Raw genomic sequence first — 25,102 nt, 5'->3', positions numbered from 1 at the left:
CGAGGCTCCGACCGGCTCGCGGCTTCATCCCGCTGCTCGTCTCAAAGGTGGAAGCAGGTGGGGGCTTCCCGACCCCCCCGGCCCCCCCGCCATCATCCCCAGGGCGCCGCTTCACACTGGAAAGTTGACACAATCACACCGTAGGCGAATTCTGGACTTTTATGGGAGGTGTGTGTGAGTGTTTGTGTGTGTGTGTGGGGGGGGGGGGTAACATTCGTGGAAGACGTCTACTGTGTCCTACAAAGGCTTCTTTTACATTTCTATTCAAGCCGTTTCTGCACGCGGGGCGGTGCGTTGAGATAAACTGCACGCGGAACCACGATTTGGATAAACTGGAAAACCAGAGGGTAAATTAGCCAAAGAAGAACACGCAATGAATCGCTTGTTTTGTCTAAAGAAAAAAAAAAAAGTGGCTTTCATAGGTTATTTTTCCATTTCAGGAAAACCTTTATTTACCTCCATTAGCGTGTATTTGGTGAAGGTCCAGCTGCAGAATGGCAATTATTGTTTTTCAGAGACCTGCTGCCATTAGCGCGCGGAAAAAACAGCATTGGGAGAGCGAAGGGCCTTGGAGGTTCATGCCCACCATGAAGAGTTTTATTTTAAAAACCTTAAAATCCTCAAACCGCACGCGGTTAATTGCCACACCGGCAGATGTAAACTAATTTCCCCCAACACTCCATCGCAAACATCACCGCATGCAGACTGCGTGTTGCCGAGCAGCAAATCCTGCAGATGTCACACGTTTAAAATCTGCGCTGAAAAAGAGGAACCCGGCTCGGAACTTCCTCTGCAAAACATCCGATACTTCCCGCTCAGATCCTCGACCGTGTGACGCGACTGCCGAAGGGTTTGAATTCATGAATTAAGAGAAATAAAAAAAAAAAATTAAAAAAAAAAACACTGAGGGAGTCTCTACGCAAATGCATGTGAGACAAAGTCCTTTTCTTTTTTTTTTTTTTTTTTTTGGAACCGATAAAACACCGATTATACAACCGGTGGCGAAGCGTCACGCTTTTCCCCCCGTTGTTGGAGATCAGAATAAACTAGATCAGAGGGATTTCCAACTCGGGGATATAAAAGGCACCGCAGGAGAGGACAGATTGTCTTTGTTTGCTTTTTAAGTAAAACAGTTTCATCATTTCCTCGGCGGGGCGGGGGGGGGGGGGATTATTCCACCCGTCCCTGCACCGATTGCCCAAAGTTTAATTTAACTTTACGCAAATGACTGAGTGAAACAAATACGATTGCATTTGATGAAAAATCACCCATGACGAAATGATTCATTTTGTAATTTTCTGAATTAAACCGTTCAGAGGTTTTTTTTTGTTTGTTTTGTTAGACTATTTCTGCACAAGAAATGCAGCTTTTAATTCCAAAAGCGTGATCCACCTCGGAATCAAACCCCTTTATTTGACTTCAGTGACCAGCATCAGACTGTTTGTGTGATTGTTAATACACAGACACACACACACACACACACACACACTGGGGCTACAGTAGCAAGCTGCTGCATCATCAACAGGACATTCAGACTAGGAAGCATGTGAGTGTGCATGACAACACACATTTGGCCTGCAGCGACGAGCACATGCTCTAATAAACTGATTTACTCATGACATGCTGAAAGAAAGGGGCAAGACAGCGAGCCAGTGGGGAATTCCAGACTCAAAAATATGTTTGACCGAGTTCTAGTTAAAGGCAATAAAAAAAAAATAGAGGAAAAAAAAAAACGCTTGAGGCGAAAGATGCGTTAAACAAAAATATGAATAAAATCAACCGCTGCACATGATGGCGCCCGAGTCATAAACAAACACGGCGCACGCTGTGTGTTTTTGTTTCAGCTTCACTCTGGCGCGCTAACATAACATCTCTGCGAGGCGTGAGGGTTGATGACAAGCTCTTTTTGTTCTTGTTTCGGAAGAGCTTTGCTGCTACCGGATACCCGATGGTTGCAAATGGGGCTGCGACGACTAGTCGACATCGATATTAGTTATTAGGCGTGTAAAGACATGCATTTCACCGTAGCCGAATGAAGTGAGAAACACACTTTTCCCAAATCTTTAATGCGCTGACAGCGTATAGGCGCTGGTAACCCTGGAAAAAGAAAAAGCTAACGCCAAACTAAGATTTGGGATTGGTTAACTCTAGAGTAGTTTGTTGTTGTTTTTTGTGCACAAAATTGACTTTTGTGTAAGAAAAGCATACCCTAAACCAGACCTGGGCATTTTACAGCCCGCGGGCCACATCTGGCCCGTTTTGCATTTTTATCCAGCCCGCCAAACTATTTTTTTTGAATATTTCAACAAGTATATCAATCAATTTTGAATTTAGAAACTTATTTTTTCCCCTTTTAATTTTTTTTTCTTAATTTTTTTTTTCCAAAATAATGCCGCTCGGTACATTTATGTTAAATTGAAATAAAATGCCCAAAAAATCAAAATATTTGAATTTCAATTTTCATTTTGTTCACCTAGTTGGCCCGTGTATAAAAATTAAACAAGAAATGTGGCCCGCCAACAAAAATAATTCCCCCCCCACCCTAAACGTTCATTTTATCACTTGATATATCAATCAATTTTGAATTTAGAAACTTATTTTTTCCCCTTTAAATTTTTTTTCCTTAATTTTTTTTTTCCAAAATAATGCCGCTCGGTACATTTATGTTAAATTGAAATAAAATGCCCCAAAAATCGAAATATTTGAATTTCAATTTTCATTTTGTTCACCTTGTTGGCCCGTGCATAAAAATTAAACAAGAAATGTGGCTCACCAGCCAAAATAATTGCCCACCCCTGCCCTAAACCCTATACGTTCATTTTATCACTTATTATTTTTTAAACGCGGTTCATAAAAGCACAAGCACCTCTTGTATCCATGGAGGGCCGATAGATCCGTCATGCTCTAGTTTCATCCTCCCTTGAAGCCTTAAAAATGCCTCAAAGTGAAATAAATGCTAATCAACAACCGCAAAACGATCCTACGAGGCTGTGATTCTTTCCTGGGTTTTTTTTTTTTTTTTTTCTTTTTTCCTCAACTCAGACCTGAATTTGCCTCTGAGGCAAGCGGTTGTCTTTTAAATAACAAATACAGTCCTGTCCCACAGTGCATCGCCCATCCTCACCGCCTTCGGGGGGCCAGACGCGCTCGATATGAATGGCGGCCTCTGTTACCCCTTTGAGAAGTCAAAACAGAGCTCCCGGTTTTTACACCACACCCCAAACCAAAAGTAGCGGTGCAGGGAGGACAGACCAGCCCTTCTTTCCACGACTCTCTTCTGAAGCCGTTTTGAGAATGAGACCCAAAAAGGTGCTACTCTTGAATGAATGCAAAAAAAAATTGCAAAAAAAATGCAAAAAAAAAAAAAAAAAATCCAAAAAATGGATAAGTCAGCAGTCGTTTTCATGTGCAGAAAAAAAAAAAAAAAAGGGGGGGGATTACGCTGAGATGAGATGTTTTTGGTGAGGATGCTGCTCTCTGAGCTCCGTTTTCACCGAGGGATTCACTTATTGACCTTCGGGGAGACGCCGCTAAAAAGCAGAGAGGAATGCAGCTCGGCTGGCCGAGGCGCTGTTTTACACGCCTACGGAGAAAAGCCAAACCGAGGCCGCTGAATTAAAAAAAAAAAAAAAAGAGGCCCGGCGTATATTTGGACTGAGTGAAACTTCCCTCTGCTTGGAGAAGTTAATATGCCCCTGAAGGCACCGTCATTTATTGCTGAAAATACGATCCCGCCATCATATCCGCCGCCATGTGTCATCACAGCGGCGGATTTAGAGCGGCACAACCTGGATCTGTTCTGCAGATTGCAAAGTCTGGAGTCTGTCTGGACACCCCACTCCTACGCATTGTCCTGCGGTGGAGGAATAACTAAAGACCCTGAGAAAGCGCACGCAGATGTACAGTCAGCTCAGCCCGGAAAATTTTTACCAAAAATATTTCCGCAAGTTCAACCTTGCATATTGTTTTGCATCTCTTCTGTGCAATGGAGTCCATTTTTTGTGTTTTTTTTTTCTGCTTTTTTTTTTACCCAATTTGTCCTCCCAACAAACTATTTTTCCATTTTAAAAATGCACGGATAATGCACGCTCATATGTTTCCTGGAACTTGGCTAGCAGTTGTCATGTAGCAGCGTCTGCTATTGTGTAATATCAAAAATTCACCACCAAAATATTTGTTTTTTGCACTTCCCTCCCACCTCAATCTTCCACCGACGCCATCTGTGCAATATTTATATTTACATTTGTATTTATATTACTTGACATTTTCTCCAGGAAACATCTCTCACTTGTCATTTCCACAGTAATTTCTTATGCCAGGCATATCATATCTGTATACTCGGAGTGCAGAAAATAATCTATAATTGATTTTTAGAGGAAAAATATAAAAAGTTTAATGGTTGCCTTTCTTGTTTCTGACCGGACCATAAATTTTAAGAATTCAAGTTGCATTATAAGTGAAGGGCATGTGCGAGCTTAGCACGAGCACAGTAAAAAAAAAAAAAATCATAAAAAAAAAAACAAAAAACAAAAACAAATGCAAGATGGAGGAGCAACAAAGCCCAATCAAAATAAATTGCAAATGTTTTTTTCCGATCAAGCGTATTTAAATCTTTTATGCCTTCAGACTTTGAATTTAATGCTATTTAATGCATTTTAAGGCCTTAATGTTTTGTAAAATCTATTTAATGACTTTTAATGCTTTTTAATGACCCACAGAAACCCCGGCTCTGTTTTGTACTAATTTCCTACGCCTTCTTCCGCGCCGCTGTGACCACTGAATTTCCCCGTCGTGGGATCAATAAAGTAAATCCAATCCAGTGGTGTTTTTTTTTTTTTTTGGTACAATTTGCATCAACTGCCAGCAAAACGGAAGTACTCAGCAATGGCAGACGTGATATCACGCTTCTGCATTTTCTGCACGACATATTCATGCTAATACAAGCCAGATCACGTTCTATCTTTTGGATTCATAAGGAAAGCTTTGCTACCGGTTTCCTCGAGAATATAAACTCAATTTTCTTTTTTTTTTTTTTTTTTTTGTTTTTTCCCCATAAATAGCCCGGGTTCACACCCTGCCAGGTGGGAGGCGTGAAAAAGTGAGAGCGACGTTGGAAGAAATAAGAGTGAAGCCATGGAGGAGGACGGAGGACAAAGAGATGTCCCCGGAAAGTTCAAAAGGGTTAATGAATGAGTTTCTCTCTTGCCACCAGAGGATCCTTTGGCGAGTCAGCAAGAGTTCAGACTTCATAAACCTCCTCCTCCTCCTTCGGGACGGACGCCGGCCGAGGTATTGCTTGGCCCGCAGTGGTAACACATCTGCCTTTTAGCGTCCTGAAGCCGGTGCGTGTCGCTTGCGTGGCTTTTTAGAGAAAGAGCCGCCTGTCTCGCTCCAATGTACGGAAAAATGTAATAAAAAAAATAAAAGTGTGTGTGTGGGGGGGGGGTCCTCAAACAAGATCAAGTGGTTCAGCAGAGCGGAGCAGCCGTCCCTTCCGCGGACAGCAGACTTAAAACCTGCTACAACCATTAGCTTCAGACATGTTCTGTTTATATCCGCAGTCTTCTTCTCCTTTGAGCTGCATATAGCACATCTATTTCCTCCATCTCACACCACCAACTCACTTCCTGTCCTCTTTTATACCCAGAAACCTCCTCTCTAGACCTCCTGCCTGGCAGATCTGACCTCAGCGTCCTTCTACCACAGAACTTCACCATCCCTCCTCTGCCCGTCATCCCGATCGCTCCACATCTTCGTCGCTTCGACCTCCAGCCGTGCTTCCACCTTTCCCTCGATGTCGCTCGGTGCCTCAGGGCTTGAGGAATCTGAAGCCGCATCTCGGACGCAACCACAGTTGAGACTCTGACTATCATTATTTCCAGAGTATCAGCCGCTACTTTTTTCCGCCCCGCGCGCTTTGAACACTACGGCTTAAACAATGATGCGGCTAATTGATGGATTATTTTGGGGGGGGCTAAAGAGCTTCATGCCGCCAAAACATTTTGCCTCGTCACATCGGGACGATGAAATTGACGTTCAATTCCGAGGCCGTTCAATTTGGGACACGGAAGAAGACAACGTCAATGGTTTTAGTGCGCAGGAGGAAGACGAAGGTAGTGATCAGATGGACAAAGCGGGGATAGAAAACGGATGGATGGACTTTTCCATGTGTTATTTATTATTAATCTTTTTCATTAGCGTATTTGTGGATGTTTAATTAAAAATTAAAAAGAATCTTTTTGTGTAAATATCTCATGTTACAACCTGCAGCTTATAGACAAGTGCGTCCTTTATATGTACACATATATATAGTTATTTTTAGCCGGTGCGGCTTATATTCAGGTGCGCTCAATAGTCCAGAAATGACGGTCGCACCATCTTCTGTGGGAGGGTAGATTCCATTAAATATTAAAAGATCTGGTCTGTGAGAGCGTGCAGAGAGTGGAGCTGTGTACCAAACACAACTAAACAACTATCATTTTACAAAACTACCAGAAACATTTGCGAGAATGGCTGGTGAACACATTTACATGCACACACTAAAGCCTTTGCATATTTTGTAAATATTATATTATATTTGTTATATTTGTGTTGCTGTTGTGTCTAACAATGTATGTCTTTGACATCATGAAAAATAGCCTCTTTGGCTAATTCTCGCTTTTTTCAGTCATGTTTTATTCATGTGTTTTATGAAATTGCATTGTCCCCTTTTGAAATAAACTAATCTAAAAAAAAAACAAACCTTCGAGGGGGCTTTCAGATACTTGTTTTGGAGAAATCGGTGCAGAAGGAAGAGGTAGAAATCAAAGCCCGCCATAGATATGAGGTTATAAGGCGGATTGCAAGCATTAAACGCAGTTCGCCATGTAACATGTGACAACACTAGAAGCTACAGTGTTTAAATGGGTGACTTGTTGACCGGACAGATGTTTTTCATAGTTGTTCAGGATCACAAAACACCACCACCACTTCCCCAAACTTGCCTTCCCCCATCCTTCCGTGCTTCCAACCACATGCTACAACAATTTAGCATCTGCTAACATGTCTGAAAACCCGACGCCCCCCACCCGCCGTCCCCGTCGGGTCGGTTCAGGCTGGGATCCCGTCTAACAATTCAAGAAATGAAGTCCCGGAAACCCGATAGCAGAGGAGATCTAAATTGTGGCTTTCCAGAGAAATGTTCTGTCACGATAGCGGACAGATCGATGTGGAGTCATCTTCTTCCAAGAACCAGAAATTACACAGCTTGCCGTCATCTGATGTATGCAGCCAAAAGACTTCTACAAAAAAAAAAAAATACAACTCGTCTCACAGGCAAGTTCATCTAGATCCCAGCTAATTCACGGGTGTTAAATCACGGGGAGGTCACGGCGAGGGCAGGCCGATTCACGGCGCGCCGCAGACCTTAGAAGGGTTTAAAACCGTAGGTGGTCTCCGAGTAGCCGAGCTTGCCGCACGAGTGGTCGGACAAAAGCATGGCCGGGAGTCGGACTGGGCGGGGGAGGTGTAAAAAATACACAGTGTAAATCTACCTGAATAGTTCCACAACTAGTTTGCATTGTGTTTGAATAGATTTTGCCATTAATGATTCCTTTTGAGAGGCTCCGCGTTAATGTCCTTAACCTCTTTCCTGTCATCGGATCATCCACCGACCCTGTTGGTCACCACTTAACCTCCGGCAGCCACCGGCCTAATTGCCGGCTCTGCCGCGGATAATTCTCCCCGCCATTTGCCGTGACCCCCGGGACCTCTCGGGTGAAAATTCAAATAAGGCGTTCTGGTGTTGACAAGTACAAACAAAGCAACTGAATCATTTGCAGACTTTAGTAAACTGACCGAGACGTGACGAAATGCAGCGCGGTGGATTTGTTGCGAAAGCGTGACCGGTTGAAAGTCCATCTTTTTTTTCCGTATCTTTAGATGACAGTTTCTGAGTAAATAAGTGCATCCTCCATCCTTTGCAGAGGCCCCTTGGGATTCGGTTCATGGTCCTGACCTCCAAGCGTGGGAAAGACGCGTCTTTGTCAGAGCGAAGAGGCTCGACCATCAAGACATTCCTCAAACGCGCCGCGCTGTCGCAACAGGGAGGGGGATGCGACGCCGCAGAGGCTGACGTTCCCCACCGGGCGCTTCGATTTGTCCGGCTCAGGGGATCCGTGATGGGCAGAGCAATTACCCAGAACACAAAAGACACCCTGCGTTTAAAAGGCGATGGCCAACAATGGCCGTTGCAGCAGTACACCCCAAAAAAAAAAAAAAAAAAAAAAGTCACGTCAATATAGCTGCATTCTGGTTTGCGTTGAAATCACATTGTCGTCCTTAACGACGGCAGGCGATTCCAAACGGTCCTGATCTTAGTTCCCGATCCACGTATTCAACATGGATCCGCCAGAAAGAAGTACTAATTTTGGGATCTGCTCCGGTCTGCGGCTCGCAGGGATGGCGACGCGGCAAATTACGGCATGAAAGCGGAGTAGGAGGGTGTATACGTTGAAGGAGGGTCTGAGCGGGTATAGCAATAAAGTGTTCTCGCGAACGACTCAATTGTAATGTGCGACATTTTCACAAGTGGCCAGCGGGAGCGTGACCAAGCGAAGTGTTTTACCTAAATCTGGATACATCTGTCCTTGTTTTTATCCAACAGCCAAACTCCTGGTAAACTTCAAAAAACACACGTTACATTTTTTGCACCTCCTTCAATTCAACGACTGTACTGCATGTGTTGAACTTTGTCTAAGTTCGGCGTCACCCTGCCGAGAACGGTTCCCCTTTTTTTTTTTCGTTGTAGTTCCTTCCGCCCGTTGTCCTATCAACCAATGTTTTGAAACATCAATATTTCTTTTAGTCCAGGTAACAACTCCAACTCCACCCAAGAGCGTATCTGATTCTCAGAATTCCGTGTTCTTCTAGGTTTATCGAACCATCAAGACGACTGGAAGACGTTCAAATGCATTTTCTTTTGGGTCGATATCTACGTCGCAAAGATAGCAGTAGCCCCGAAGGACTTTTATGCAAAATTGTAATTATAAACAAAAAAAAAAAATACAGTAGCTTTGCGAGTGTGCGGCGGCTCAGGACCACATCAGTGTCGGTGCTTCTGGGGTGATTCCCAACTCTGACGTCTCCGTATATTTACTGACATCTGGACAGAAGTCACGAGACCACATCACTCGCTCGCACTCAAGTACATCTGCAAATAGATCCGTGTTTATACTTCCACGACTCGGCGGTTTGCGTCGGCGTGGCGGAAGCGAAAGCATCTTGTCGGACCTTATTATCGTTAATCTACGGGGGAAAAGGAAGAGCGGCGAATATAATCCTCGGAACTGCGCGGAAGCTGCAGTCTTATGACGACTGGTTCACTTTCACAATCTCGGGATTACTGCAAACGCAACGCATTGTTCCCCTCGATGTCGACTCGCGGAACCGACCGAAGGTCCACGGGAGGTAAACCCGGCCAAATCTTACCTGATAGTAGGTTTTAATCTGTCTGATGAGAATGGAGAGGTTCTGTATGCGCAGCGTGGGGTCGTTGTTCACCTTCTTGTTGGTCCTCTGCACCGTGGCCTTGGGATTTCTATTAGATAAAAAGACGAGATAATCCTTTATTAGTCCCTCCGAGGAGGAATTGAATCACGTTATCTCGCCCATGTGTATGTAAGGTGATTGATGAGTATATTGTTGCGCACCGCGATGATAAGGTGCCGAGTTCTGCTTTGAATACAATTCATTCAAACAGAATAAATCAAAGCGCAATCATTCTGACATAAAAAAAAAAATAAAAGAACAACATCCGATATACTGATACGACGGCTTGGCCCTGTCGGGCTCCGTTTAAAGTGTACGTTTCCGTTTGACGCCAGGTTGCTATGTTTGCGGCTTAGTGACTCCGGGCTTTTGTTTGAGGAGGGTCATTGTCAGGGACCCGCTAAAGAAACCACGGTGACTCTCCGAGACGACAAATCAGACGGCGCCAGGGATCGGGCGCTCTGGCCGGTCCGTGCATCGAGTCGTGAGCGAAGATAAAGGCGACGTTCTCGCAGGATCGTACCACGCGGGTCCGAACGAAAAGGGCTCGATCGATTTCAGGAGGAGACACGTACAGGTGTTGAACCGTGATCCTCGTATCTACCCATCTGAATAAGAGGCGAATTAAGTGTCTCCTCGCCGGATCGAGCGTCGATCCGGGGCTACCGTCGCCCGGGGGACTCCAGACTGAGCGTGTGTGACGACTGATGCTATCACGGGTGTCGACACGTTTCCGAGAGCCTCGCTGACATTCCACAAATGCACGCGGCGACGCCTCCCTTTAACCTCCCTCCATCTGCATATCTATGGAAATCACCTTTAGAGATTAGAACTCCGCGGCCATTTCGAAACCGCCGCCGCCGCCGCCGACACGATGGAACGAATCCCCGCGATGTGTCCGAAACCGACTGTCGGTCACGTGATCGGTCAGATGCGGCCGTCCGTGTTTTACGAGTTAATGGCTTCCCTGTGTTTCGGCTTCTTTCTGAGTGGCTGTTCCCGTGCATGAACGTCCCTCTGAATGTCAATGAGGGGAAATTATCATGCAAGTTGTGGCGAGGACGTAGCGCGCCCACCCCGAAAGGGAAAATGCCATTTCTCAGGCCCTCTCTTCATCGCGCCGACCAACACTCGAAGCGGATACGGATCCGGCACTCAGGAAAGGGGCCCTTTGGAAAAGTGGCCACTTGTAGTTGTAATTAACTGGCCTGAAAGGTTCGAGGCGGAGGGGCTGGTGATTCGCGGTGATGTCCTGGTAAAGACGTACCGGTAACATCATTTGGACTCTTCCACACCGAGGTTATTACGGGTTGATTTTCCACATTTTTCCACCGCAATAAAAATAGAGAACACAATCTGGTGATACCAGAAATGGTATGAAAGCTGGTACGTTGTTTGCTATTTTCTTTAAAACGAGGAAACGGATAAACATTGTTTTCTACTAAACATGTCAAAAAAAAAAAAAAACAACTGGCGAAATACATTATTAATGTTCAGACCCGTCGCCTGGGAGTTCAGGCAGTAAAAATCCTGCAGCTTCAGCTTCTGAAGATCAGATTGTGTCATGTCACTTTACTGCCACATAGAATTTATCATGAATATGAAAAAAATACTTGAAAAGGGATTCTGAATTATTCTGAAGGGAGACTGAGTTATTTCAAAGATTTTCCTCATTGTCTTGTACTAAATCTCCAGGAGTGCAGTTGTTAGCGCTTCCGCTAACAGCAAGAATGTCCCTGATTGGACGGCAACAGGAGCCCTTTCTGGGTGAAGTTTGCGTGTTCTCCCCGTGGGTTTCCCTCCAGGTTCTCCGGGTTCTGCAGTCCAAACACATGCAGGAGGTTCACTAGTGAATGGTTGCATGTCCGGCCCTGCAAACCCAGCCTCTCACCCGATGCATACGCATCCCCTCGCTAGCCTGCGTGCAGGATTAGCAGCATAGTTACAAATGAATGAATAAATCTTAACACCTAGTGACACGGAGGACCTTTATCCTCTTGAAATAAAAGCCGTTTCAAATATTATCACCCTCATCCCTCCTGATATTGTCTCAGCGGGAGATGATGCAAACCTGATTTAGGCGATCTAAAGCGGGTGTGACATGGAATACTTGCAGGTGACCATGTGTTGTCATTTTCAAGTAGCGGTTAGCCGAGCACAACGAGGTTACGCACTGCGGAGCGATGTGATATTTCACTGCTTTGAAAACCTCCAGCGGCAAGATCAATACTGTTAAATCGCTCCCTGCGGACACATTTCAACCTCAAGACAGTACAAGAGGTACAATGCAGGCCTGCAGGAATAATGTGTATAATGTGAATAATGACTTATTATAACACGGCCACCAATGCGCAAAGTAAAAAAATCACATCCTTCACTCCTCGGAGCAGTTAGTATATTAAATGCGTCTCTGAATTGTTCTGGAAAACAACACGAGGAAAACTAGCAACAATTCCCCATCGAGAGCGGCTCCGTTTTCACATCATGTACCGCACACTTCAAAGTATGCACAAGCCGTGACCTATATATGGGGGTCAACATCCACTAAGTGTGGGGGAAGGAGAGAACTGCTTGTGTGTGTGTGTGTGTGTGTGCATGCATGCAGTGGGTAGCACGTGTAATCATGCATGTTTGTGTGTGTGTGTGTTTGTTAGCATGCTCGCTCCTGCATTTCAAAACAGAGCTGCCTCGTGTCTCTGCAGTCAACCTGCTCCATAAAGCGTCTGCATAAAATAAAGAAATTCGTGAATATCCTTTTAACCCGGCTAGTATCACTGCTGTCAGGAGGTCAAAAGGTTAAGGGGCTTTTCTTTCCACCCCTGGACGCTCGGCTAGGTGGGTTTAGATCTAAAAAAAAAAGAAAAAAAAATGTTAAAAAATCTAATTTCATTTCAAAAAGCAGATTTGTAAACGATTTTTCATTGGTCACGACGAAACAAGCGTGCCTCAGTTGGTCAACTGGCAACAGTGTAGATGTGTTAATTAGCCTTTTTATCAGGCTCAACACACACACACACATACACACACACACAGAGAGAGAGGCTAATCAGGGAGAACACAGAGATCTTTTTAACGCTGGTCTAAATGGACTGTCATGTGGCCTCCACGTCCCCCCCCCCCCCCCAAAAGCCCTTTTGAGGTCCATAGTAGGGGGTCTATTTAACCCTTTAATTAAAAAGCACAGTGGAGGCTGTAATCCTGTCAAGGCGAGGAGGTCGATGCGGCGAAAGAGTCGTATGTGCACGCGTGCGAAGGGGGTGAAATGAGAAAGGCGGCACACAAAGGGTCGCCCGTTCACGCATTCCATCATCATCATCATCATCATCATCATCGGCGCCCGGAACGTACGACAGAGACGCCACGCGCAAACCGAACCCCTGGATTCTCCGGCGTCCTCCGAAGTGCAAGAGCACGCGACGCAACAGAACCCCCCTCCCTCCTCCTCCTCCTCCTCCCGTTAGGATCAGCAGGAAAAAAAAAAAAAAGGCAAGGACTTAAAGCTGAAACAGGGGTCAAAAATCCCAGATATTCACCCCCTCTCGCTTCCTGCTGTTACAATAAAGCTAAGGCTTTAAATAGATAAATAGATTAGTGGTAGACGGGGACGCTAAACTGTGGGCGACGCAGACAACTTGTCAGCAAGTCAGACAGACGGACAGAAAATAAGCCGGACCGTCGGTGCCATCGACCGGCAGCACGGGGCCAGCGGGCTTTCTCCGCTCAACTCCTAGCCACCATTGGCCGAGCACTGTTAACCTATATATGACAGGCTGCATTACAGTCAGCACGGTCAGCCAGGCACACACACACACACACACAAGGGGCTAAATGCACACACACAAAGGGAAAAAGGCAAACTACATTGGGACACGTGTTGGGGATGGAGTCTGTGAACTGTACTGTCTAAACATAGCAGGGGTGTGTGTCATGGCGTCTGTACACACACACACACACACACACACACACACACACACACACACACACACACACACACACACACACACACACACACACACACACACACACACACACACACACACACACACACACACACACACACACACACACACACACACACACACGTGGGGAAATCCAGACTAATTTGGGGTGGTGGGAGCTTATAAGCTGTTTGTCAGGGTTACCAGCTCAACCCAGGATAATTCTTTGCATTGTTTGTTTAAAATCCACATTTAAATACACACACACACACACACACACACACACACACACACACACACACACGCGCACACCCTACAGTGTACTATGAAACTCTGTCTTCAGATCATATTTCATCACCGTGCCAGAATTCCACACAATATTTACAGTTAGCTAAATGACCCGGATCAGCCATCTTTTAACCCGTTGCAAAAGTGTGTGTGTGTGTGTGTGTGTGTTGTGGACGCTTCCCGCTGGCCAGCAGGGTGCGAGTTGTGTAACAGACCAGGATGTGAGGACAATACAATCATATTTAATCGAGTTGTGTGCTTTTTTTCTAGAATTTAACAGAAATATGTAACACTGATCCCTTAATTCTGCAAAGACACGCAAACCAGTTAAAAAAAAAAAACACACCACCAGAGAGCTGCAGCGCAGCCGTGTCCTAAAATGACGACTAATCCCAAGACGATGTGTGAGCGAGAGGGTGAACGTGTGTGATTCCTCCTCTGTTGAGTACTTTCCGGAAAATATCGTGCGAAGCGCGTTACAGCCGTTCTACATGCTTTACCATAAAAAAATTTAAAAAAAAAAAAAAAATTTAAAAATAAAAAAAAATCTTCTTTTTCACGCTTATGTAGAACGGATGGGGAAAAATAAAAGTTGGTCATGGACATTATTGTTGAAATGCGTGCAAGCAGCTGCCTCCGGTATCAGATATAAGGAGGGGGTTACTGGCAGATATGAGGATATGCAGATAAGTGCATCTTTTTTTTTTTTCCCACCCCCCCCTCCCACTCTTCGCCTCCGGGGCCTGCAGTGTACAAACAGGCCGGTGGGAATCTGGCGACCGGTATGTGCTTCTCATCGGCCCCGTTTCCTCGTCTCTGGCTTTCTCTCCGCATTTTTGTCTTTCTGCCTGCGCCGGGGCCTCCTCCCCATTCATCTCTCCTGCCACCGTATCCATAGGTGCTGCCGCTAAACTCATTCCTGCCAAGTTGGAAGCGCTTTAATGCGTTTACCTTGTTCCCGACTACAAAAAGGGAGGCCGTAAAACGCCGGGAAACGATTCAAAATCTCCAACCGGCGACACTTCCTGTAATGTATCGGCCCGCAAGGTAAATCCCGTACCGTACCATTTATTTTTCGAAAAGATCGGCGTATTCGTGCCTGGAATATCACCCTCGGTCGTCGCGTTCGGCGGAGCTCGGCATCCACCCGCCTTGCAGGGAGCAGAGGGGATTAGGTCCCCGGAGCTACTGGAAGGCCCGTAACATGAAACAGATGGAGGAAGTGTCGAGTTTGCATTAACGGTTAATAGCAGAGGCAGCAAATTACCGCAGACAAACGAGCGCGGGTCGGATAAATCGTCCGAATTTCAATCCCGCCGCGAGGACTTACGAGTTTTAAGTCCCAACTGGCGTCTTTGTGAGAACGATAGGAGCTTTGGGAGATTCAAAAGCGCTGCGCTGAACGCTTTGGGGATTTTACTTCCAGCGGTGTTCAAATGGTGTCCTACACGAGAGTTGGTGATTGGACAGGTTTACCGTTGCACGCGGTTCTTCTATCAGTGGAAAGCAAAGGTGCAAATATTCATCGACAGGGTTGGGCTGCACGTTTCGGAGGATTTAATCGCTTCGTTAACTTCCGTTTTATCCAATCGGCTTTTTCTCTGGTTGTGTTCATGTTTAACTCTTTCCCGTTGAAACAGTAACGCGTCCCAGTGAGCGTTGCCTTCCCTTTTTAACTTCAGCCGGAGGCACGTTACTGAAAGGGAAGTAGTATTCAATACATTTATGGATAGCGGCTTAATTCTGTTATAATATTGGCACCGAATGCTGTTTTTTGCATTGCCTGGACTTGCAGACTGGTTCGCCGAGTCTTGAAAGTCTAACTGCGCTTTTAAAATGTCCCGGGTTGCGGGGAATTTTAGCCGCACGCTAACGCAGCCTTGTCGCGGTTTCCATCCGGGAGACGTCTTAAGAGTCGGATCGGCGTCCGATCCTACGTTTCGATATGCGAGACAGAACCGCAAAGCAGCGGCGGTGGGAGAATCTTACATCTCCGCGGCGGATCTGCCTCCTGTCTCTTTCTGGTGCAGCTGGAATTTCAGCTATGTCTGCAGCAACCCGGCGCTAGGAAGAGCTAACAAAGGCTGGGACGCGCCGCTCGGAGACAGCCGGAGGAGAGGGGAGGGAGCCAGGGAAGGAGACACATAAACCAAAGTTCACACAACTCCTGTGGCCGTGGCGTCCACATGACACAACATGCCAGTTTTAATTGGGAATCTGCCGTTGGTTGAGGTTTTCTCGTCTGCAAACTGTATGTCGGGGCGGGGAAAAAAGAAAACAAAAACAAAACAGAAGCGCGCACCAGAAATGACGACGAAAAAAGGAAAAAAAAAAAAAGCGCACAACTGTGGATACTTCATTCCGGACGCGGATGTCCGAGAGTCACGGCGCTGTTTTTGCCACGATTTGCAACCGCTTTGGGACCTGCTCGAAACGTACAGCCGGTTTCTAAAAGCATTGAGGCCATCCACGGAGTTTCCTGCATGTTTCAGGCAAGACGAACAAACAAACGGGATTCATTTTGAAATAAACATTCTCCATCTCAACGTGTGATGACTCATTCCAGATATGGAAATCACACTCTTCACCGCATCGGTCAATTTGTCATTTCTGCATTAAAACTGCAGATATTTACGATTCTAAAGCGTCCGGGCGAAAGAGCAGAACGTACGTCTCTCTGTGACATTTTGCAAAATTCTTCTTATATTAAAAAAAATTTGCCAAACGGTTGACTGACCTCAGAGTTTTCCACAGCAGAAAACCCATTAAAAATCCAATGACACAGCATTCGAGCAATCTGGCCTCCCTATGAGAGTCGAACAATCACAGAAGAGCCGAGTCAACCTTCAAGACTCGCGACGGAAATATTCAAATATTCACCGGTTTGCAAACGCATGGCGGAAAATTGTTATGAACGGATGAAAACCCCATCCCGCGTTTTTCAGCGGCCAATCTACGTCAATGTGGCCTTTGGGGGCAAAATAAGGTTACGCCGGGTCTTAAAGCGCGTGAAGCATTAGCTGATCCTCAATGACTTGATGGGTTTACGATCAAGAACGACTAGCATTCGCCACCGTGGGAGAAGAAAAAGGATGAAAACGCTGAGAGACGCCTGTCGACCTTTGCATTATTCATGCTGCGATTCCCACGTGTGCAACCGTTCAGACATATTTGCAGCGCGGACGTGTCAGGATCCGTCTGGATACGCAAATATACGGAAAGGTGAGCCTGAAGAGCTGGGTTTCTTTTTTTTTTAATGTGCAGGTAATCTATGCATTCTACCGGTTATCAATTCCACTGCCGCCACCCAAACAAAGCCTGATGAATTCTCAAGTTGCAGCAGGTTAAGCAAGAAAGGGAAGGGGAAATATACTTTTATTCCTTCATACCCTGAAACGCGCTTCATTGAGGAAACATTTATTAGTGTGCTCAATAATAAACGCTGGAAAAAGATTTATTTTAACATCCAACTAGAGTGCGATTTGGAAATCTTGCACCTCCAGGTCAGAAAAATGCACTTTTCCATCAACCTGCAGCTTATTTTAACATTCTACGTATGAAATTTGATATTTCTATCAAGAAAAAAATCTATTTTATGTCTTAATAGAAGTGAAAGGGTTTGGTCTGGTCTTATTCTTGTCGAAATCTTCAAGTCTTGGCAACTGGACTCGAATTTCTTCACTTTAAGATGTTTCTTCAGAGTTGAAGAATGGGTCAAAACACCTTTAGGCGAAGAAATTCAAGTCCAAGTTGCCACGACGAGAAAACTTCGACAAGACTTCACCATAACCTGGATGACACGTCAGGTCTTAATTCACTGAATTTCTGTGTTTGCTGGCGTCTGTTTCAACCAAGAAATCCTTATCTGTAAATAGCGTTGACACTTATTTTACACTGCAGCCGCGTGTAGAAATGAGGGAAGCTGCGGTCGAGGAAATTGACAGGAAAATGTCATAATCTGCTCAGATGGTTATGATAAATATCAAATACGGTTGGGGTCGGCCAGCGGAGCGCCTCCGAAAGGGTCCGACGCCGTCAAACCGGACTGGACGGTTGTCACTCTGACAAACAAAAAAATAAATAAATTGGAACCGGCTCGATCTCGCTGAGCGGGAAAACTAATTGGTGTGACAGTGCGGAGGAGGCCATTTAATTGGGTGGGTAATGTCAGTCATATCGGGGCGGGTAAAGGGGGGACGCCGTGCCATCTGGGTGCCAGCGGACCGTTGAGATAATCCGGCAGTCTTTCCACAGTTCAATCCGAATGGCGACTGCTGCCGCACTCGCAATGCAACAAAAAAAAAAATCCTATTTTTTAAGAAAAATGTAGTTTTTTTTCGTTTAGTCATCGGTCTGGAAGTCTTCGGGTGGCTACTGGCTCGAGGCAACCGTATCCACGGCACCAAGCCAGCGGCTGCTCGCTACATCCAAACTGTCAGAGCAGAAAGGGGGGGGGGGATTTGCAGAGAAGGTGCAAACCAGTGCGTATGTGTGTGTGTGTGTGTGTGTGTGTGTGTGTGTGTGAAGACTTTGAATTGGAACAAAAAAAAGCACAGTTCTGGATAATCATCAACAGCACAAACGGAAAAAGGCTAAAGTTGAAGCTATTGCAAAGCTTCAGATGTGCGCAAACTGGAACTATGCAGGGGGCCTCCCGTGGAAGATTCGGTATCCCACCTGCCGGGCGGTGGCTTGGGTGCACGAGCTTTCACGTGCACGATCCAGTCCCTCTGACTTTGGCGAGGTGAGACAAAACAGACAGACAAAGACCGGCCACGCCAACACGACGGCCGACGGTTACTGTGGGCCTTCTGCGTGGGAGGATGGCTGGCAAGATGACTACCAACAGCTGCCCGTCCCCCAAATGCGGGCCCACACACACACACACACACACACACACACACACACACACACACACACACACACACACAGGAAACACACAAATACACATATTCCCTTGCAGACCAGCAGAGGCCCTGAATGCAGACACACACATAAACACACTGAGCTCACTGTGACTCCCCCACATCCTGTGAGGCGACCACTGCAGCCCGATTCAGGTCAACGCCGGCCCGTGCACCAAAAATCCCTGCCCGGATAAAATCCAGAATACCGAAAAATGTCGATTTTGAAGGAAAAACACGGGTTTAGCGTAACACGGTTTGGCACCGTGGGTCCGCTAACCTTTCAACCTGATGTTATTCTAGTCGCCCTGCTACATCCTGCGCTGGAAAACACTCATGAAATAAATGTAAAAAAATGGCAGGTTGTTATGAGGAAGCCATGAGAGGAAGGTGAAAGACATCTTTGTTCGACGATCGGCAGAAACCGGCACGGACCGTGCGACCATATGATCCGTGACCGGGATGCATATCTATAAAGGAATCCGGTTCCTCTAAAGCGGCGACGAAGTCAAAAGCAGAAATCTCTGTCACGATTTGACACTCGCCAGAACAACAACAAATAAAAGCAGAACTACTGAATGTTTGTGTAGTTAATGATATAAGTGTACTTTAGATGGGTCACAAGTCAAAAAACTGCACGGGAGTAGCAGAAGTTGGTGTTGGAGAACATCGAGGGGGAGGGAGGGACGAAAGCGGAGGAGGCCAGAGGAGGAGCACGCCATCCAGAGACAGGAAAGCAGCCAGCTGGGGCTAATCAGCTCCTTCTGCTACGCGCCGCCGCAGCTTAACCTGTCCGAGAACCATTCACGCCGCGAGGCGACGTAAACAGAAAAGCAACATCGGGACGGCGGGTGCGTTAACCGGACCAGGTTGCGATCCCTAACGAGGGGAGGAGGAGCGGCGGCGGCGGCGGCGGTCTGACTGACGCGGCGGAGGAGGAGGAGAAAACGCTGACAGCGTCGGGTTTAGGATTTGCGGAAAATGGGGAAAAACTGGCCCGCGAGCAGGAAGTAACCGTCCGGAGCCAGACAAAGGAATAAAAGACTGCGTTCTATCATGCTTTTTTATAAAATTATGAGGAGAAACAGCTGAAGGCGCGGCTTCCTCCGAGCATCTCCACCCGGAGATCTGCGAAAACATCTCCATGACGGGACAGAGTGCCTTGAACCAGCACGCCTACGAGGGCCTCGCTGTGCAATCAGCATCCAGATTCCCCGCTTAATGCGGCTATTTCTAGTTTTAATCTACGGCACAGCAGGAGGGGACACTCGGCCGCTCCTGGGGGGGCGCCGCGGCGGCGGCGGCGGCGTCGTCTTCCGGCCGGCTGCAGATGACGGTCTGGGGCTGCGGCGGGCGAAAGCTGAAGTTTCAGCCACGGTAGATAACATCTGCGGTTTACGCGGAAGACGTCTGAATCAAAAGCCGTCGACGAGCGACAAGAGAAACAGATCGTAACATCTGATCGTAAGACGGGTTAACCGACGGATTGATGATGCTCCGATCGGGATTTTCACACTATCACACCGTTCTGTTTCAAAACACTTTGCAAGAGGTAGCGTCGGGCTTTCTTGCTGGGCGCCAATCAGGCCGACGAGCGGGCAAATGAACGACCGACCTTCCGATCGGACGCGCCGGCTGTATTTTTTGGAAATAAGAATTCCGCGCAACCCTTGAGGTTTCCTCATCACGGCGCATCGTGAGGGGCGAATTCACTTCTTCGACATTCAGTCACGTGATCCAACCCCATCGATCCGATTATCACGATTGCGCGACCCGTCGTCGGCCCAAATACAAGGGGCGTCTTTGTGCGGAGGCAACGCTCACTCACTCCGGCAGGAAATTGCACGTGACGGCTCAAGTTCTCTATGAGTTGCTTCATTTACTCAGTCCAGGGGTCGAAACCCCCCGACTGGTCAAACACCTCCAACGTGTGGATGCTCATCCTGCTCCCGGATCATTGTTACTCACATCTCCAGCATGATCTCGTTCAGGTAAATCCCATCCACTAATTCCATATATTCCGATAATTTGGTGCCGTCTGTCGTCGCCGGCGGCCCGACCGTCTTCACCTGCGGGGAGGAAGAGCAAGGGATAATCAATAATTATTTTGATAGAAAACGCATGAAATTATAAGAAAAAAAAAAAAAAAAAAAAAAGACATGCGCAGAGGTGACGGAGGTTTACCCAGCAGACCAGGGGCGTGTGCATGAACTGCTCCAGCACCGGGGCGAAAACCTCACAATCCATGGTTTCTTTTTTTTTTTTTTTTGTTCCTTAATTTCTCAGCAGAGGTGTTGAAAACAAACAAAAAAAAAAAAAAAAAAAAAAAAAAAAGGCGTACTCCGCAGGAGAACTTCTTGTTTGTTTAGAGTCCACTCATGTGGCCGATTCGTTTGCGACGAAGCGCATTCTGGCCGCTGGAAAAACCGTCCGGGGTTTCTTGAGGAGAAGGAGGAGGGTGGATGGAGGGGGAGAGAAACCCGGTAATCCACGACAAGACCCAGCTGTTTGCCAACGAAGAGGCTCGTCTACCTCAAGGTGTCACATTTTCTTTTAAATTAAAAACAATGATAACAATAACGCAGGATTTACGCAGCGTGCGCTCAGAAGGCGGTGGGGCTGCATGGAGACGAGATTTTTTTTTTTTTTTTCCCCCCCCCCAAAGATATCAGCAAATAATTGGAATATATCCCCCTGTGAAATCCACCGGTTCAATGATCCAGTTTTGTTTAAAAAAAAAAATGTATGAAAATGAAAAAAAGGGCAAAAATAATCCCCGGTTGGTGTGGCGGTCAACGGCTCGATGCGGCTCCGTTCAAATGCAGCAGGCGACTGAAGGCGGGGAGGATGAGCGGAGCGCGCCGGAGCGCCGCCTCCACCCCTGGCTCTCCTCTGCATCTCCCTCCGCCTCCTTCCACCCGACCGGAGAAAAATAGGGCATCGCTTCTTAGCATCCCTCCACCCTCAACCCCCTTTTTTTTTTTTTTTTTTTTTTTTTTTTGCGGGGTCTTGTTGGGAGTTTCCCATTCCCGACGTCAATAGGATGCGTTATTATAACACATGGATGGGGAAATAAGAGATAAACATCCGGTTGACTTCCGTTTTTAACAAACGTGGTTCGTATTTGGGGGTTAAATCGGTTTTGTGTTGAAAATATATGCATGCGTTCATTTTTTGTCAGGATGTTTCAAATGCTTGGTCGCGTCTCTGACAGGTACATATTAAATATTTCGATTGAAAGCACTCCTTGCTGGACTGGAGGAGCATGAAAAAATATTAAAAAAATATGTGTTTGTGTGTGTGTATATATATATACACATATAAAGATTTTTTTATTTTTATTTAATAGCTTTTGGAATATTGTTTTCTGACCTCACCCAGCCTGCATGTAACTTAGTTGATATTGCAGTGTATATGTGTTCTCCATGTACTGCACCAAAAGTACAGTTTTGAAAAATCATCTTTTTTTATTTTATTTTATTTTATTTTATTTTATCTTATTTTATTTTATTTTATTTTATTTCTAAATGGACCTACCTTTACTTATTCATTGTCTGCACTGTGTACACACACACACACACGGGCCTGCAGACTACTGACACCTGCTGGACAGGAAGGAGGGTTAACTAACAGTTGTAATAGAAAACTGCAGTATTTTGTTGTTTTTCTGGTCGAGTAGTGCTTATTTTCACCTGCATCACTGTATCCTCACTGCGCTTCTCATCATTTTAAATGTGTGCTTTGCATAACTTTTCATTTTTTACTTCATTTAGAATTCAGCAGGAAAAAAAAAACAGATAATGACAATTCTCTCTTTCTAGCTTGTTTTGGGGGCTCACTGATGTTTATGCACATTTTACATTATTGTTTGTTGTCTCAGAATCGGCGGGTATTTCATTAACTAAAAATAAACCCCGATTCTTTATTTATTGAGTGAGAAATCCCTCGGGGGGAAGGAAGCTGTCAGCGCACCGAGCGTCCTTCCCGCTGTATCAGCAGGAAGGTAATGGGAGATAAAGTCGGGCTGTAAATCATTCGGCCTGGATGTAGGAGACGCCGGGTCGACAGCTGATAAATGACTCTTCTGGAGTGAATAGAAGGCCGGGGCCACGTGGCCAAAGAGACGATTATAACCCAAAAACCGAGCTGGGAATTGGGGACCCGCGGGGTGAACTCAGCATCTACCGCCGCTTTACTATTTTGAGTTTCCCCTCAAACTTCGGGTCCGGCGAGGAGAGGACGCAGCTCCCACCCGCGCCGCCTACAACGGTCGATTTCGGGCTTCGGGGTGCGATTCTGGAAAGACCTGTTTTGGCCGTATTAGTGTGAAACTTGTTTGACGGGAGGGGGTGTCGGGGAGTGGCTACGCCATGTAAAGATAACTTTACAGTGATATCTATGAAAAGAATTGTCTATACAGCCGTTCATCTATTGCATATATTGATTTCCTTGTAGTCATCGGGTAGATTTATTCAACTCTGAATCGACACTTTTACCAATCGCAGTCAGCTTTCTTAAAATGTACTGGACATACAGAGGAATAATGACATGAAATGAACAAAATAATAAGAATAATCGAGTGCAAATTAGCAGTAAAGTGCACAGTTACATTAAACATTAAGCCATGAAGTATAAAGTGCACGCGGATACAAGCTGATATTTGACGGCATGAGAATAGCGGTTTTGTTTGATGTTTTTTTTTGTACAGTTTAGTGTAAAAGTCAGTAAGTAGTACCAAAATGCTATATGCAAAATGCAAATGCAAAATGCTAATGCCAATAGCAGCACAATGGTAGCAGTAGTGCAAAAAAAAAAAAAAAGAATGGGAGTGTTTCAATATAAATAAACTGTATATTTAGTCTGACTTAGAGATTTCAAGGTACTTTCACTTTTCTGAACATTATTGTGACATTCAGCAAATTCTTGTCCTAACATTTATTATATTTTGCTTATAAATTCTTTCTCTGCTCGGTGGAGACCTTCACCCATCGAGACGTGTGAATGAAAGGATGAATGGTTGTATAACTCGACATGGAGTTTAAATAAGAGGGTGAAAGGTTGCAGTGCTCTAGTCGATATGTGAATGAGAGAGTGAATGTTGAACATATTTATATGACAGGGGTGTCAAACTCATTTTGGCCACATACATACAATTTGATGTCAAAGGGGCCGGACCAGTAAAATCATTAACTAGAAGTAGCAGTATGAGTAGTAGAAGTCCAAATTTTTCTTTGTTTTTATGTAAAGGAGGTAAACAGGTAAATTATGATAATCTTAATATGTAATGAACTGTTCCTCTAAAAAAATGCATTACGAATGAATATTAAAAATGAATATTAAAAAAAGAATTGATGAAATTACAACCTAAAAATATTGTTGAGTTAAATGGGAAATCTTGTCACCGTGGGAAAATTTGCCACATAATTTATTAGAAAATTGATTGCTGGCATTTATAAGAAGAGGTATAATGTTTACAAGGCTAATGGTGGCTATTCTGGTTATTAAATAAATCTTTTTAATTTTGCCTGTTTTTTTTTTTTTGCTGTCATTTATGCTGTTTTTATAGAAATAAGAAAATGAAAGATCGATAATAAAAATCAATAATAATAATAATATAAATGTACCGACCAACATTATTTTGTACTGAATCATCCATACAAAATTAAACAAAATGAAAAAATAAGTTTCTAAATTCAATATTGATTGAAAATACTTGTTAAAATATTCAAAAAAAATAGTTTGGCTGGCCGGGAAAAAAAAAAAAAAAAATCCAGGTCTGTTCTATATGGAGTTTGAACGACAGAGTGGATGTTGTTTACATAACATGTGAATGAAAGGGGAAAGATTGCAATGCTCTTTTTTAGGGGTCACCAACCCCCGGATCATTTGTTACTGGTCCGCAAAGAAAATCTGTCTGTACGAGTTGTATTTTTTTTCATTATTATTCTGAAAAACAACTGTTTCCGCCTTCACCTCTGCCTTAATGTAATTGCCTGATGTAAAGGGAAATTGTTGGACGGGCAGGATAGGTTTTAAGATGATGGATGAATGAATGAATGCATTTCCATCCATGAAATGTCTATATGTAAGCATTTTTCACAGCCTAAAATCGAGTATTAACATTTGAGTTACAAATCGAAGCAGCTTTAAATCAAAACATTAAAGATCCAGCTACGAACCGGGGGTGAGGAGTTGGGAATCGACGCGATCACATCCGGAATCACTGAAAGTCTACGGAAAAACTCCCGCGGCTTCAACCTCACAGAGATGAAATTCTAACAATAAATAAAACAAGCCGGAACTCCAGACGACGGAGGCAACAAGGAAGTCGACCTCCCCTCGGAAATCAATGGCACGTTTCTTATCTTAATGAGGTCAGATGAGAAGGACACTCTGCTTCTGCATCCTCTAAAATTTAATCAAACAGGCTTTTTATTCCTCCCT

The 25,102-nt window shown here is 45.2% G+C and overlaps 1 protein-coding gene across 11 annotated transcripts in view; it reads right to left on the bottom strand.

Moving 5' to 3' along the window:
* Window positions 1-21,230, bottom strand: part of ccdc88ab (coiled-coil and HOOK domain protein 88ab) — a 71,146-nt gene extending 49,916 nt beyond the window's left edge. For all 11 annotated transcript variants that reach the window (XR_015108746.1, XM_086173115.1, XM_086173105.1 and 8 more), the window contains exons 1-3: window positions 20,843-21,230; window positions 20,627-20,727; window positions 9,469-9,577 (exon numbers count right to left, since the gene is read on the bottom strand). Coding sequence is in view for 10 of the 11 variants with exons in the window: in XM_086173115.1 (XP_086029241.1) it covers window positions 9,469-9,577; window positions 20,627-20,727; window positions 20,843-20,905 (273 nt within the window). In the remaining variant the exon portion in view is untranslated. The remainder of the gene's footprint in view (window positions 1-9,468; window positions 9,578-20,626; window positions 20,728-20,842) is intronic.
* Between the last annotated feature and the right edge of the window lie 3,872 nt (window positions 21,231-25,102).

The sequence above is a fragment of the Fistularia commersonii genome, chromosome 2 (genome assembly GCF_037954325.1).
Source record: "Fistularia commersonii isolate RoL2024-O1a breed Wild chromosome 2, RoL_Fcom_v1.0, whole genome shotgun sequence".
NCBI classification, from domain to species: Eukaryota; Metazoa; Chordata; class Actinopteri; order Syngnathiformes; family Fistulariidae; genus Fistularia; species Fistularia commersonii.
This window is presented reverse-complemented; position numbering and strand designations above follow the sequence as displayed.